Source organism: Anoplopoma fimbria, chromosome 3 (assembly GCF_027596085.1).
Source record: "Anoplopoma fimbria isolate UVic2021 breed Golden Eagle Sablefish chromosome 3, Afim_UVic_2022, whole genome shotgun sequence".
NCBI classification, from domain to species: Eukaryota; Metazoa; Chordata; class Actinopteri; order Perciformes; family Anoplopomatidae; genus Anoplopoma; species Anoplopoma fimbria.
The window spans coordinates 25,951,918-25,968,606 of NC_072451.1; the positions used below are offsets into that span (position 1 = coordinate 25,951,918).

General features: G+C 40.2%; 1 protein-coding gene across 1 annotated transcript in view; it reads left to right on the forward strand.

Moving 5' to 3' along the window:
* Positions 1 to 14,002, forward strand: part of prkci (protein kinase C, iota) — a 28,600-nt gene extending 14,598 nt beyond the window's left edge. Inside the window, exons 4-18 of the mRNA XM_054623254.1 lie at positions 1,424 to 1,474; positions 2,229 to 2,314; positions 2,681 to 2,818; positions 2,960 to 3,014; positions 4,523 to 4,578; positions 5,562 to 5,738; positions 7,874 to 7,971; positions 8,867 to 8,953; positions 9,064 to 9,199; positions 9,353 to 9,440; positions 10,823 to 10,948; positions 11,384 to 11,463; positions 11,799 to 11,888; positions 13,622 to 13,737; positions 13,836 to 14,002. Coding sequence (XP_054479229.1) covers positions 1,424 to 1,474; positions 2,229 to 2,314; positions 2,681 to 2,818; positions 2,960 to 3,014; positions 4,523 to 4,578; positions 5,562 to 5,738; positions 7,874 to 7,971; positions 8,867 to 8,953; positions 9,064 to 9,199; positions 9,353 to 9,440; positions 10,823 to 10,948; positions 11,384 to 11,463; positions 11,799 to 11,888; positions 13,622 to 13,737; positions 13,836 to 13,923 — 1,472 coding nt within the window. The 3' untranslated portion in view covers positions 13,924 to 14,002. The remainder of the gene's footprint in view (positions 1 to 1,423; positions 1,475 to 2,228; positions 2,315 to 2,680; positions 2,819 to 2,959; positions 3,015 to 4,522; positions 4,579 to 5,561; positions 5,739 to 7,873; positions 7,972 to 8,866; positions 8,954 to 9,063; positions 9,200 to 9,352; positions 9,441 to 10,822; positions 10,949 to 11,383; positions 11,464 to 11,798; positions 11,889 to 13,621; positions 13,738 to 13,835) is intronic.
* The last annotated feature ends 2,687 nt before the right edge of the window (positions 14,003 to 16,689 follow it).

Here is a 16,689-nt window from a genome sequence, read left to right on the forward strand (position 1 = left end):
TCTTTAAAAATATAATATATAATAATAATAATATATAATTTATTTGTCTTTAACAATACTGATCCTGAATCAACAAACGTCTTTAACTAATAAAGTACAGTTCACCGACTTTAGGGAGTCTTTCTGTTTGTTAGAAGCTCTTCATGACTTGTCACTTGATGTAAACGTGTGAAGTTAACCTGCAGGTTTGTCGTGCAGCGTATGTTACCATGGTGATTGCCGAGGTTCGTGACAGACAGCTGACAATCCTATCAATCTCACTAAAATAGACATTTATATTTGGTTAACTTGCAGTCTGAAGTTTATTTGTCTGAAAATGGGTTTTTCCTCTTTGTCTGGCTTCATGTCGGGCCACAAAAATGTAAATAACATTTAAAATTGGTTCACCACCCAACTTAAACTCACTGTTTTTGATGACTAGCTTATGCTGCTTGCCTTTAAGGTATTTTCCATTTTTTAAATAGTCTGTTCTTTTACATGTCTGATAAAACCTGAACACAGATGGCTAGATTCTGTACACAACAAATAAGCATCAAAGCAGACGGTTAATGCTGCACTGACCTGTAAAAATTACTTCTGCTCGTGGCGTCTGTCTGTGGGCCCTTCAGCTACTTCACATCCTCGTCTGAGCTTAGCCTTCTTGACAAACAGTTGCACAACTTCATGATTCGGTAGGTCAGGGCTAACTCAGACGCAGAGGGTGGAGTGGGGGTCGGGCGAGTGATATGGAACATTTGATTGACAGGCTCTGTGTGTGTATAAGCATGTAACCCGGGGTGAAAAGGAACGGGGGGTCGGCTGTGTGGTAAATGTAAAGTTTTAATCAGATCAGAGGTGAGGGGTCAAGAGTGTCAGTGGATGCCAGCGAGACGGCAGAGGATGAACGGAGGAGGGGGGGGGGGAGAGGATGTGACGGTGCCGCAGGGGGCGTCGGGTCTGCTCGTTAACGAGCTTGTCGGCTGGAGCCCACGCCTCGCCTCTGACTCACACTGCCCCCAGTCTGGCTTGAACTGTCTCTCTGTTTCCCCACACACACACACACATATATATATATATATACACACACACACACACACACACACACACACACACACACACATACACACATACATACGCACACACATACATACATACGCACATGTAATCTTTGTCGTCTTCTTTAAGTTTGTGTCTTTTTCTTTCTCTACTGTATGTTGCACACACGCTTGTAACATCATAAGAACAACATGAATGAATTTCAGTGCGAATGTCTCGAGGCGACAGGTTTGCTACAGGTAGTCCTAACGGCCGCCATGATGAGAGGAAGTGAAATGTACCCAGCGGCGTACAAGCACCCTCACATGAATCCTGCCAGACTCGCCTCCTTTAGATGAAATGGACATTAGAAATGTAACTGTTTTTTAATGTTTTTTTCCCCTCACAGTGTTCCCATGTGTACCAGAGAAACCTGGCATGCCGTGTCCGGGAGAAGACAGTGAGTTAAACCTTTTATTTCTTTAGTTCTACCAATCTAAGCAGCAGGGGCCCCAAAGAAACATATATTTAATTTACCTTTTACATTTTAAATGTGTACACAAATTATATCAATAGTGAGTTCAGAAGGAAAATGTTTTTTTAAACATTCTACTTCAGATTCAAAGCAGAAAATTGTGTTCCCACACCGTATATGACAGTGAATTTACGTGATAGTGTCACATATAGTGGAAAACAATTTTTTTAACATAATTTCAAAAGTTCAAATTGTAGTTTGATTGCATGAGGGCTATGATTCCAGTCCCTTAAAATAAACACACTGGCCTTAGTTTAGCTTAGCAGCAGGATAATGAAATCATTTCATAATGTTGGAGAAAATGATACTGCAGATGAAAATTTTAGGTTCCTCATCGAGATCAAACTGGTTTTCTCCACACTATTACACAAATGCACAGGGACAGATGAAGCAGGACTCAGCCCTCCATCTGAGTGGCTGTGGCTCAGGAGGTAGATCGTGTTCTCCTTTAAACATCATTTCGATCCCTGGCTCCTCCTGTCCACATGTTGAAATGTCCTTGAGCATATCACTGAACCTCGAGATGCTCTCGATGGACAGGCCTTATATGGCTCTGGTTTCTGCCACCATAGGTCTATGAATGAATGAATGAATAGGTGAATTACGGGCAATTTGTAGAGAGCTTTGGTCGAAATCCATAAATTAATTTCATTTTCCATCCATTTTCCTCTTTTCACAGAGTCTATATATCGGCGTGGAGCGAGGCGCTGGAGGAAGCTTTACTATGCTAGTGGTCACGCCTTTCAGGCCAAGCGCTTCAACAGGGTGAGATGTGACTATGAATGTTGTTCAGTATATCACACTATTAACTCATGTAACAATGTGTATTTCACATATTTAACATTATCATTGTCCAATTATTATAGTTGGGTTTACATCGACTGCCTTACTTGTAAAACCCAAACACAATGTACATTTAAAAGCTTAGTTCTTTTATTTGTATCTAAAGGAGGATGAGACATCCATTGACCAGAAGTAATTTCACTTTGTATCGATTGATGCAGTAAGAGGGGTGGTGGTAACGCAGAATGATTTAATTGTAGACCATCAGGGCTTCATGTTTCATCTCCTGGAATATAATGTGTGCTCGCTTTGTGATGATGATTGTTCCGTGTCTGCCCTCCTGAGCAGCGAGCCCACTGCGCCATCTGTACAGACCGAATCTGGGGTCTGGGAAGACAAGGCTACAAATGCATCAACTGCAAACTGCTGGTGCACAAGAAGTGTCACAAACTGGTCACAGTGGAGTGTGGCAGACAGATGATCCAGGTGAGGGCTGTGGCGAGCGTCACATTCATTAGCTTGATGCCGTGAAGTGGATCGTTATCGTCCATGACTCATACATATGCTTAAGATTGTCTTCTGTTTTTTCACTGCCGATTATACTTAATGACTAATGTTGTTGTCTAGGAACCAATCATGCCCGGTGCGCCATCGAATCAATTAGACCAAACTGAACAGCCAGGTAATACACACACACACACACACACACACACACACACACACACACACACACACACACACACACACACACACACACACACACACACACTGATGTTGCATCCACACTTTGTGTTTACAAATGCACAACATAACTTGGTTTAGAAGCACATAAATATAGAAAAAGCACATGGGAGACAAAGTGCCATCTGTCACAAACTGTGGCTCAAATTAAATGCTTCTGTTGATTTATGCACTTTTGAACATTGGTGCATGTTTTACTTTTTTTTTTTTTTACCCAGAATTATTTAAATCTTTTTAGGTACACTCTCTAACTTATGAAACTCTTTGCCATTCTTTTGGCTCTTAAAAGATAAGGCTGCCGATATCTTTTATTTTTGTTATTGTCAACAAATACCATAACCAAGCCAAACCAAGTCTCTTCACTTGTTTGGAAGATTTAAATCTTTAAACACAGATCACTAACATATATTAGTTTTTAAAGAAAGACTAAAACAGGAGCAAGCAGGTGTTAATAAGCATACCAACCAACTGCCAAATTCCTGTTTTGATTCCAGCTGTGTACCTTTGTTGCATGTCGTACTCCTCAGTCTACACATGTTGTCTATCTCTCCACGCTGTCAGCTACCAAATACAGGCAACAAAAAAAAAACATGTTTTTATGACGATTTTACTCAAACAGGAATAAATAGTGTTTTTGTTTCGGGCGTTTTTCACTCATGTATTTACCGCAGCAGGACGCTGTTTTAGGGATCGACTCAAAATAAACTATAGAGCACGTTGTGTGTTCATCGTATGAAAGGAACATGTCACTCTGTGCAAAGGTGTGGCTAACTGATGTGTTTTTGAACAACAATGGAGCCTTATAGCGCAGAGGTATGTAAGAAATATCAGGCCAGGGATTTGCCTGGGATTTATTGACTTCATGAGAAATACAGAGTATCATCACGAGACTTATCCATAAATAGCACATATAGTAAGTATTGGTGTAGCAGGGACCACCCAGACTACGAGTTGGGTCAGCTGCATTTGGGGGTTTACCTACAGCACCAGACGTAAGTCCAGTCAGGTGGCTGGGAGGCTGACTGGAATGAGAGGGCTTAGGGTCGCTGTCGCTGCTGTTTGTGCGGCAGTTGAAACGCCTTCCACCATAAATACCTAAAGGCCACCTGGGAAGTTGTGGGATGCAATCCTGGAAACATTTGGATGCAAATATCTTCGTTTAAGTCTGTTTTGAAATGCGTCTATGTAGATTAGTATGATTTTAAATGATCACAAGTACAAAAAAAGTTACATTAAATGTATTATTTATGTGGTTGTGTTGTTTTGTTAAACAACGGTGGATAAAAAATGTTTTTTTCTTAACTAACCAAGCGGAGAGAGACGACTGCAGGGCTGTGAACGAAGCGTGTGACTGTCTCTCACCTACTTTCTCTCCTCTTTCTCCCATCTCTTTTTTCTCCCCTGCCTCCCCCTCTCCTTCTGTCTGTCTGTCACTTTCTCCTCTCTCAGGCCCTCAGAATAAAGACTCCAGAGAAAGCTTGACTTATGACGGAGAAGAGAAAGAGGTGAGAGAGAAAAATCTTTTCAAACACCCGTGATGTGTAACTCATCGTCTGTCAATCTGTGGTGTTGTCTAGATGTATATGTATATGTGTGTCTGTGTGTGTGTATATTTAGAGTGAGAGATCAACGCTTTTTGTGTGAGAAGATGGAGAGAAAGAATAAAATCACCTGTAATTGGAAGCAGGTTTTTTTTTTTTTTCTGCTTATTTTGCCATCGTATACATTTGGGTTATCCTTCTTCCACCTGCTGTGCATGTGTGAAACAGAGTACATGCAGACGGAGGCAGCCTCGCAGTGGTGTGGGTATTGATTTACTTTGGTGGGGCTAATAAAGTAACCTTTTATCACAGCTCTTAACACTCAAGGCTGATTAATGGCCGGGTATGTAGTTTGGGGGGAGGGTTGTCGGACAGAGCAGGATTGATAAAAATGGATCGAGTTGGACACAGATAGACGAAGATAAGAGAGGGCAAGCCAAATGATCTTATCTATGGTTCCATGTCGACTCTGGGGATGGGGGGGGGTCGTCGCGTGGAGTGAAGGTTAGATTGATAGGCGGTGGAAACGGTTCACTACAGAACAGATTACCGGTGGGGTGAGAAGAGAGAGGAAGATAGGTGAAGAAATGGTGACGATTGTAATCAGGTTTACAGAGAAGCGAGACTAATACAACGCGCGCCTAAGCTGATGGAGGCAGCAAGATGGTATTTAATAAAGACAAGAAAGTCATTACTAAGATTCACTATGAAAAAGTGGTGCACTTAAAAGTTAATTTACAAACCATCCGAACGAAATCACCCTCGTGAGCAATCCAAATCACCAGCTCTATCAATAGTTCATTAAACAAAAAACTGTTGATGAAGGCCGATGTTGTGAAATGTTGCGTGATAGATTGTCTCAGAGTTGACTTCACGTTATGTTGTGTACCGTTCGTTTGATAGACTTTCCTGTGAGCCCTCTCACTCTGTGTTAATTTCTCCCCCAGGCGCGCAGCAGTAGAGACACGGGGAAATCGCCCTCCAGCCTCGGCCTGGCAGACTTTGATCTGCTGAGGGTGATCGGCCGAGGCAGCTACGCCAAGGTGCTGTTGGTGCAGCTGAAGAAGACAGAGCGCATCTACGCCATGAAGGTGGTGAAGAAGGAGCTGGTCAATGACGATGAGGTAAACCACGCCGGTGAACAACGAACAATCAGAGTCAAAATGATGGCGGTACGACGGTTGTTGGTCAGCCTTTGCATGGACTCTGACTCAGAGAGTTGGTGGGTTATGATTTAAAGGATATGTTTACTTATTATTTGGTTATAATTAGGGGTTGGTTTGATAGCCGGTCATTTTGGATCCAATTCCGTGCCCAACGAATCCCGTATCGAATTTTTCATTCACGATCTCTCTTAGATATTCTCTTTTGCCTCTTTCTCACACTACAGGCGCCTTCAAAGAGAAAAAAGCTGGTGAGGTAAACAAACACGTGCTAACTCAATGACACGGTTGTTAACAAGACTGACTTACTGAACATGGCGGAAAAAGCCTCAAACCATAACTTAAATCACGGATATTTTATGACTTAACCATTCCGAAGAGTCAACAGTGAAATGCAATATTTGCAGGAGGGGAAGTCCCATGCTTAATGTTTACCTTGTAGCAAAGAGAAAATGAGTCAGTACAGGGTTAATGAATATCACAGAGCAGCGTTGTATGTGCTGAAAGAGAGAACGAAAAACTAAACAAAAAAACGATGTCTTTATTCCCCAAACAAAAGGATTCTGATTGAATACAATTATATCAAACTAACCTGACCAGTTCCATGAGAAGCTGTCATTGGAAACTTTGGGGGGAAAAAATACTGCAGGTGAATGGATGAACCATCTGTCAATCAAACTCACATTCAGTGTCGTTCTTCGCTCTTGTTTCGAACAAATAATCTCGAGTTTTGATAGAAGTGATACTATCTGAGCATCCACGCTAACCCTGATTGGTTAGTGCTCTGGTTTACCGGACAGAAACTCATTACTTGAAGCCTGACAAGATGGATTTTCATGTGAAATGTGATCCTGCGAATCTCGTGTGATCTTGTGACATCGCAAGAATCCAGCTTCTGTGCGAGGTTACCATGGAACTCCATTTGATTCTTTTGTACTACTTACTGTTAATGAGACTTTTGCATTGTTTGAATCTATACATGCAGGTCCGTCTGCCGAGGTTTCATCTTATTTGTCAAAAAAAACATACAAAATGATCATTATAACTGCTGTTTCCACTGCTCCCAGTTACAATTATTTTCAGTATGGATTAATCAATCAACTATTTTCTCAGTTGTTTGATGGTTTTTACTTCAAAATGGTAGAAAATAATTGAAGGAAATGTCTTCAGATATCTTTTTTGTACACATTGGAGTGGCTGGAATCAGATAACCATTGGTATTTTTTCTTTAAAAACAACTTAAATGAATTAATGATGAAGTTTTTAATAATATCAAATAACTTATAAATTAATCGACTAATCAAGTTTTAGATGTTTATATCATCATACTTATTTGTTAATAAAGTGACAAGTGACTGATAACAACTACAACAACTTGTAATTCAGATGCACCAGCCATCTTCTTTTGAGATTTAGAGGTGTATATCTACATCTCATGAGCGTAACTGTCCCTTTAAGTCTGTCCAGAGTGACAATAAAACACCAACTCCATCTATTGAGTTGTGAGAATAGTTGATGGTGAAGTTGTAAGTCTTCTGTCACTGCCGTGTATAATTAATGCAATTAGCACAATCAATCAGAGCTGTTATTCATAGCACAGGGAGGATTTGTCTCTTGTCATCGAACACCCGCCTTGTGTATCTTGTCTGAAGCACTTTGAGTTTAGTTGACAGACCCTCTTCCGAGCCATCAGTCTTTCTAAGAAGGTGTAGATAAACCATCATGTCATCAGAAATTGATCCCACATGTAGCGGCACAGCCAGAGGCAATGGGAGTAGTTAGCCTTGATTAGGTGCACTTAGCGTGATTGACAAACTGACAAGTGCCTTTCGATCAATGTTGAAGTGTTCTGCTGTCCCTGCCCTGTCAGCGCCAGCCGCATCCGTGTCCAGACATATTATCATCCAGCCATCAATAGAGACCTGCTTCTACTGGCTCAGCCCTTTAGGCTGCCGCTGCCCAGCCCGTTCTGTATCTGGACGGGATGGTCGATCAAGCACTGTGCTTATTCAGCTTTTTATTAAGTTCAAGGGTACTCTGTCCGAATGATCTCTGATTTACACTTTGGGGTGTGTCTTTGTGTGGTTCTCTTCAAGGATATCGACTGGGTCCAAACAGAAAAGCACGTTTTTGAGCAGGCCTCCAATCACCCCTTCCTGGTCGGCCTCCATTCCTGTTTCCAGACAGAAAGCAGGTGAGAGCATCTCTCCTGTTTGAGTCACTCGGCTTTGGGGAAAGTCTGCAATTATTTTGGTGTAAAAAAAGAATCTGATTTATTTGATATGTTTTAGAATAATATAAAATGAATTGAAATGTCGTTCAAACATGTGACTGCTTATAGAAGAATCCTTGTCATAACAAGCCAAATGTCAAATTCTGTTGTATGTCAGTGTGTCACGAAAAAATACATGATTGTTTCAATATGACGCATACGAGCGTTTCCTCACCTGCTGCTGCTGCTGTGGTTAAGGTCCATTAAACATAACCAGAGCACTTTGTTAAGGTCAGGAAAAATGAGGTCATCGGAAGATCCCAGTCATGGTTAAAGTGCCTGAAAACTTTGTTTCAAATCATTAGTATTTCTTTGTCGCATTAATCGTATACAAATAAATAAGTAACAAAATTAAAGTTCAGCTGAAATTGAATTAATGAAATTATTATTTATTAATAATTAAAACTGTTTCATCCGGACTGTGTTGGTGTAGTTTGATCAGATTTTATTGACAGTGGACTGGCGATATAATCAAAGAACCACATAACAGTCATTATCATTTTTGTCCAAAGTCCTGATTGGTACAAGGAAGTTACACATTACACTTTTATAACTTACAAAATAAAAATCTTATTTGGAGTACCAAAGTGCATCAAGCTACAGAACATTAGATACTCTTTTTACATATTTGAATCTGAAAATAATCAACATATCTGTGTTATGATGATGGCTAATCGTGCTGTACCTCTTTTTGTTGATTAGTATCTCTTCTTTCTTTTTTTAATATCCATGTTAAAAAAAAAAGGTGTGTTCATTACAGATAGTAAGAAGCCAATTGAAAAAATCTAAACCTCTCCAACATTTGCCTGTTTTACAGATTGTTCTTTGTTATTGAATATGTGAACGGTGGAGATCTAATGTTCCACATGCAGAGACAAAGGAAACTCCCAGAAGAACACGCCAGGTAGAGTCACACATTTTGTCTCACGTCTAATTAAAAGGAATAAGATTGATGTCACGTCGTGTCTTTGTAGTCATGTTGGATTTTTGAATGCAGTTGAATCTCTCTTTCAGATTCTACTCCGCGGAGATCAGTTTGGCGCTCAACTACCTCCACGAGCGGGGAATCATCTACAGAGATCTGAAGCTCGACAACGTGCTGCTGGACTCTGAAGGACACATCAAACTGACAGACTACGGCATGTGCAAGGTGTGGATTGCAGTTTAATGTGTATGAAAAATGTAGTCTCTAATGGTACCACAATGCACTTTGGATAAAAGCACCTGCAAAGCTGCGCAAGTGTAAGTTTACATCCCTCTGTAACAATCTCTGATGAGCTCATGATCTTTTTTGTTTTTGCAGGAGGGCTTGAGACCAGGCGATACAACGAGCACGTTCTGTGGTACACCCAATTACATCGCCCCCGAAATACTGAGAGGAGAGGATTATGGTGAGAGCCGCAGCACACAATCACTTACTAGAAATGCAATCCTTTTATTTGCTATAATACAATATAGGAAGCATAATGCAGTAATATCGGGGATGCTGCTCTCAGTCATGATTGTGGCGGCTACATGGTGCAGACTACATGAAAAGTCTTCATCAAATGAGTATACATAAAATAAGATAGAAAAATATGATAACATTTACAACAATCTCTGCAGCAGAAAAATGAGCAACAAGAGCTAGAAATAAACATATCTATAAATTCCGGATAAGCGGAAGGAAAATGGATGGATTGATGGACAGTGGAAATAGAAAAGAAATCTCCCTGGTTACCAACAGAGGTATCATAGCGATAGGATCCACTGTTGAGTCATACCAGCGTTTTGCATGGGAGCCAGTAAAATAGAACAAAGCCATTTTTAATGTTTACACTTCTGCATTTCCTGCAATGACAAGTGAAGATGTCTGCTGTGAAAAAAGGCCTTCAGAAAACTCTTAACATTGAGGCAGAACAGTAAATTGTTCCACCATCAAAATCAACGTACATGCATGTATAATAGTTAGACCCACCACGGTACTTTATACAATCCATTTTTCTTAGCAATGTAAGCTTTAAGATGAAGACAAACTGTTTAGTTTATCTGATAAATAACATAATTAATCCTTATTAATAACACGTGTTACTGGGTTTTGCATGGGTGCTGCCTGCACAACCAGCCACCAATTATAATTACTTTGAGACTGATTTATTAAGTGTTCACCATCAAAATACAAGAAGCAATAAGAGTCTTGAATATGCAAGAAACCATCAAAATGAAATTATTTGGAGAAAAGCTTTCTACATGTCTTATCTTTCTAACTTGTCATGTATTGTGATTCTCATCTTCTTTTCAGTTTGTAGTTACATGTTGTGAACATTGAAAGGATTCTGATTCGATTCAGTGGAGTCAATACTGTTTTTGAATTTGATAAAAATTCTATCAAACCCTTTCCTTTATTGATATAAAACAATACATCTATACATATATATATCTTGTAAAATAATTAAAAAGTTTTAATAAATCACCTATGTATTTATTTCCATATACTGTATTTAAGCCCTAAGTGGCTTGCTCTGAAAAAAACATTGAACAGTTATGTATTAGATTTGTTGTCAAGGGCTGAAAGGATGCAAAAATACTGCCGCTATGCTTGTATGGTGGGAGTGGTTGCTAAGTAACCCTCAAATTCTGTGCAAATAAATGTAAAGTGTATGAGTTAATGAGAACTGTGCTTTAACATGCACACTCATTGCTAATTTGTACCTTGGTTTTGTTGCTCTATTATTGATAAATGTTTAAAATATTGGTGCTCCAACATTCAATGTGTGTGTGTGTGTTTCTCCAGGGTTTAGTGTGGACTGGTGGGCGCTGGGTGTGCTGATGTTTGAGATGATGGCGGGCCGGTCGCCCTTCGACATCGTCGGGAGCTCTGACAACCCGGACCAGAACACAGAAGACTACCTCTTCCAAGGTAACACACACATACGCACACACACACACAAACCGGAGGGAAAAACAGCGCAGTGGAAACATGTAACACCTTTTGTATTGACACCTTTCCAATGGCCACTTCTCCCAGTACACGGCACATGCCATCTGTTACAGGGAAATGTGTGAATGCGTTCCGTTGTTTCATTGTAAATACTGTTTCAAGATGTGTCGGTGTTTTCTCATAACAGCCAGAAAAGTGTTTATTGACGGGGATGAAAATGTTACTGAAGTCATATTTCTAGACAGTTTCATCAAGAGCCATTGACACTTCATTGAAAGGCTTCTGTATACGTGTTCAACATTAGTATACCCGACAGGATTGAACTCATAACTGCAGCAGTGTCAGTGTCATCATTTTTGACTCAAGAGACCGTCTGTCTCCCCCTCCCTCCCCCTTTTCTCTCACCTCCTGCAGTAATATTGGAAAAACAGATCCGAATCCCCCGCTCGTTGTCAGTCAAAGCCGCCAGCGTCCTCAAGGGCTTCCTCAACAAGGTAAGAAGGGGTCAGACCGACCTGGATCAATCTTAAAACATTGTTGACTCCCACTGAATGACATTATTACGGCCTGAGCGGGAGTCAACTGCCATCTCTCACCGTCTAGCATTCATCTTTTTTTCCACCCCCGTCCTTCTGTGTCTCAATGTGGCTCTTGTAATTTTTCACTGATCCATAATATCCAACAAAATCCACTCTTCTTTTTCTTCTTTCTTCCAAATTCTCTCCTTTCTCACACTCTCTTCCTTTCTTGCTCGTCTGATATTTTCGTCTGTCTCCTCCACCATCATTACAAACTGTCTCTCACCCTCCTTTCACCCTCCCTCCCACAGGATCCCAAGGAGCGTCTAGGCTGCCACCCTCAGACGGGCTTTGCCGACATCATGGGCCATCCATTCTTTAGAAACGTCGATTGGGACCTTGTGAGTATTCTTTCCAGGTTTCCCTCTCTCTTCTTCTTATCTGGAGTTGCCTTGATCGTCACCTTAATCCCGATTTAAATCGATTTAAAATGAAGTAAATCAGTTGACCATGTTGGGCATTTCAGAATCCCTTCAAGGAATCTCACTGAGAGTTGAACTCATGCTAAAAATACTGGGCTATTTATGAAGCTTCCTGTTCTCAGTTTCAGCAGTGAGTAAAAGTTGAAGACATTTAAGACCGAATAACATTCCTGTTTTATGAGAGACGGAACTGTAAAGTTAAACAAATGTCTGTTGCTGTCAACACATTCAAATGACTGAGAGGCTTAGCTACACATAGTCTAAGTTTGAGTGCATCTAGCAATTGTTTCCTTATTGATCAATCTGTTGATCATTTGTTCGATTAGACTGTTGCCAGAGCCAAAGAAATCAGACTTACTGAGGCTGACTCCGAAACACTAAAATATTCCATTTTCAATCACCTAAAATAAATCAACACATTTGAGAAGCTGAAACCAACAAACAAACAACACCGACAAATCTTGTGAACAACAATTTAATACAGTAAATCTTTTGCCAACTGCACACAGGTAAGGGCTGGGGATGAGATTCACTAATACAAATCACATTTCATCTTTGGCTGAACACAACTTATACTATGCTTCATAATGATCTGATGAGCTAGAAAGCCAGTTTATTTAAAAATGTGTACATAAATAGTCCATAAATGTTGGTACTTTTGTCGTTATTATGGTTCAATTCACTGGATTATACAAATAGAATTTATAAATTAACATCAATATTTATATTTTTATAGATAGATATACACACACACACACACACACACACACACACACACACACACACACACACACACACACACACACACATTTATATTTGATATATGTTTGTGTATATAAAGTGTTTTTATAGAAAAGAAAACTGTACAGATGTAAATGATCAGGCACTTTTAGTCTCTTCTCAGACACTGACAGAAATTATCTTTACAAATGAAAGAAAGAACAGACAGACAGACAGACAGACAGACAGACAGACAGACAGACAGACAGACAGACAGGGCAGCTCGCCAGGGATCACCATGACCTCTTTTTCCCTGTTTGGTCTGGAGCAGAGACCCAGCGGTCGGTCAGAGTGTCTGGAGGGATCAGCTTACACCCCTCCCACGTCCCTCCCTCCTCTCTCTCTCTCACACACACACACACACACACACACACACACACACACACACACACACACACACACACACACACACACACACACTATAAACTTAAGCGTTAGTCCTGCCGTGCCCCTATTGGCCTGCAGGGGGAGCATTCTTACAGACACATGAGGCTCTGTGAGTGAATGTAATCTGAGACACTGAGGTGCTAAGTGCGTCATCAGGGTGATGCATTTTACATAAATGATAGGACCTGATCTGCCATTTATTTTCTCAGTTGACCCATTAGTTATTTAGTCTATAAAATGTCAAAGAAAAAGTGACTATTAGCATCACAATTTCCCAGAGCCTAAAGTGACGCCTACAAACAGCTGCCTGACCAACGCACAAGTCCAAGTAAATTTATTGACTTTAATAAACGACAAGGAATGTTTGCAGACAAATTGCTTTTCGATCTTCACTTGTCAATATTACTCAGTTTTAAATATTGCTTAGTGTGTTTTGTCAGATACGGTTGTTAAGTTCTCACCTGGTTCCTGTGTTGTTATTCCAGCTGGAGCAGAAGCAGGTGGTCCCTCCTTTCAAGCCCAACATCTCAGGGGAATTCGGATTGGACAACTTTGACGCCCAGTTCACCAATGAGCCCATCCAGCTAACACCTGATGACGAGTGAGTCCTATTTTATATCTCTCCATTTTTAATTTTGTTATAACAAATATAAAATGCAGTTTTCACTTTAATAAATAAATCTCTTTTCTTTATCGTAGCGATGTGGTCAAGAAGATCGACCAGTCTGAGTTTGAAGGATTCGAGTACATCAACCCACTCCTGATGTCGGCGGAGGAGTGTGTGTGAGGGGACTGGACATCTGTGCTCATACACACACACACACACACACACACACACACACACACACACACACACACACACACACACACACACACACACACACACATCATGCACGTCATGCACGTGGCGTCTCAGTGTCTTCAGGCTGCATGGTTACGAGACAACCCGGCAACATCAACCTTCTGTTCGAGGGCCGCACATGCACAGCAGAACGCTTATTTGCCAAAACCAGTCTCACACTCTGCCATTTATAACCACTTGCCCTTAAGCCTACTTTCTTTTTTTTCTTTATTTTTATATCATGTAAATCTGCACTGATATTGATTTTTCTCATCGGGGCCTCTTTATCGGTAGCCAACGAGGCTACAAAGTTCTTCCAAGGTTGCTGTACGTCGGGGGATGGGGACCAGCCCCTGACAGATGAACTGAACATCCTTTCCTTCCAGCTGGTGGGGTGTTTTCAATGCATATTTTATTTGTACATATATGAATCTTCTATAAATATTAGACAAGGCCTTTTTAGCTTCAAGCCACAGTCGGACAAAACGGACAACTTATTCACCGTTAAGTCATTTTGGATTCAGCTTTGTCGCAACTCCCCTTCTGTAGACGAAAGAAGAATCATAACACTAGTTTAAGAAAAAAAACAAAAAGATAAAAATCTATATATTTTCTCATGTTTTATTTAACATCATTATATATATGTTGTTCTAATGTGTCACGTGTTCAGCCAGAGTAACAACCAAAAGGTTCAGGCTTTGTTGTTTAGATGAAAACACAACATCTGGAAACCAGAAGGTGTCTGCTTCGAGTCCCTTCTCCCCATGAATGAAGGAACGCATACAGCAGCATCCAACCAACACTAATAATGAGTTAATGCTCTCAAACTGTGAATGAAAGATCCCGCTATGCAGGGAAATGGGCCGAAAGAAGAAGCACATCATACCTGAACGCTGGAGCACAGGTTGCATTTTACTGTGCAGACCATCCATGAAATATATACATTCACACAGGACCAAAAACACATTTTTATGAAAAATGTCTTGCTGGTACAAATTAGAAGGTACAATATACATAAAGGAGATGAGCTGTCCGCGGTCAGAGAATTTATATATATTCTGAATATCTTGCTCATTTTTAATAATATGCCTTTCTGAAATGAATGGTCTGTCACCTTTTTTCATTATTTTGTACTTTCTCCATTCCATGTTTGTCTTTCATTGTAAATCAAAATACTGATTGTTGAGAGGAGAGTTCGATCAGAAGCCAAAACACAGTACTTACTGTAAACTGTGTCTGCTGTGCTTGGTTTTTATCATATATACCTGAATGAGATGTATTGTCAAACTGATTTAAAGCATATAAAGGATACGTAGAGCCGCTCTCTACCCCCTGACTGTAACGACACTAAATGATGGTGAGTGAACCTCCAGACTGTGAAGCTTCTCACTACTTCTAAAATGTTTATGGGCTCACGCGGTGAAGAGGAACTCATTCATCTGTTACACAAGTTACTTTAGCTTTTTTTTGTCACTTTTTTGTGAATCAGATTTAATTTTGAATCTTTTTTTTTTTTTTAAATCACTACATTGATTCCAAAATGTTACTGGGTGAACCCAATGAAAACACTATTTGTTGTATTTGTTGTGTTTTGGGGGCGTTTACCACCCAGAGGACACTGCTGACATGTATTATTAGTGTGCAAAGAAAAAAACACAGACAGTAAAATAAACATTTTATTTCTCTCCTTGTGGTAAGGTGTGCTTGTGTCAGTATGGGTCTGTCAATCATTTAAAGGGGCACGCCACAGTTTTACACATCCTTCAGGTTTTCATTAGGGATAGTGCTGTTCAGCTTATGACAACAGCTGTATTAAGTCCGAGAAGCTCTGTCAAGTCTGAGAAAATAGCCCTGATGATGTCGTAACGATGCCATTGGGGCTATCTTGAGTTATTTATAATTTGACAACAAAATCCATGTCATACGAGTGCCATATGAGTTAACAGGCAGGTTTAATGAAAGATGCTGTTGTATTAAATTGTAGGAAATGTAGGATCCAGTATTTTGGAGCTTGACCCATACTAGGGATCAAAAGTGAGGGTAGCTGCGCATCTGCTGCTCCAATTTTTTTTTGCAAATCCTGCAACATTATGTCAGTGCAGTGCTAAATAACTAGAGGGCCTTTTTAATATTACATTTTTTTTAATTCTGCAAAAGTAGAATTGTATGATTTTTCTCTGAATATAAAAACCTGTTTATTTTTATTTTGTGGTTATTTTTCATTAATTGAGACTGTTAGAAAAAACATTGATACCAAACCTGATAGTTTTAACTAAAAGAATGCAACGTCAAGTGACACTAGATTGATGAGAAGTCAGAGGATCACCAAAGGAATTAGGATTTATTCTGTGGGCACCATGAATGGCTGTACAAAAATGAATGGCAACGCATCCAGTGGTTGTCAAGACATTTCGTTAAAAATACAAAAAGGTCAACCTTATGGTGGTGCTACAAGAAAAGTCGGAGGCTTTAAAGGACCAAAGTGGAGGATCAACATCCATAGAGCCACGCTGGTGGAGTAGTTAAAAGACAACTTTAAAAAATATATATTATTTTGGCAGTGAATGGTGCACCATTGACATCATGCCAACACATGCCTCTGAACAAACTCGCCCCACCAGGCTTGTGCCGGTTTTACTGTTGAGACCAGACCTGAGCTCTCAGACCCACATGGGCGTCTGGATAGAAGGGAATTAGGCTTGAGTCGTTAAG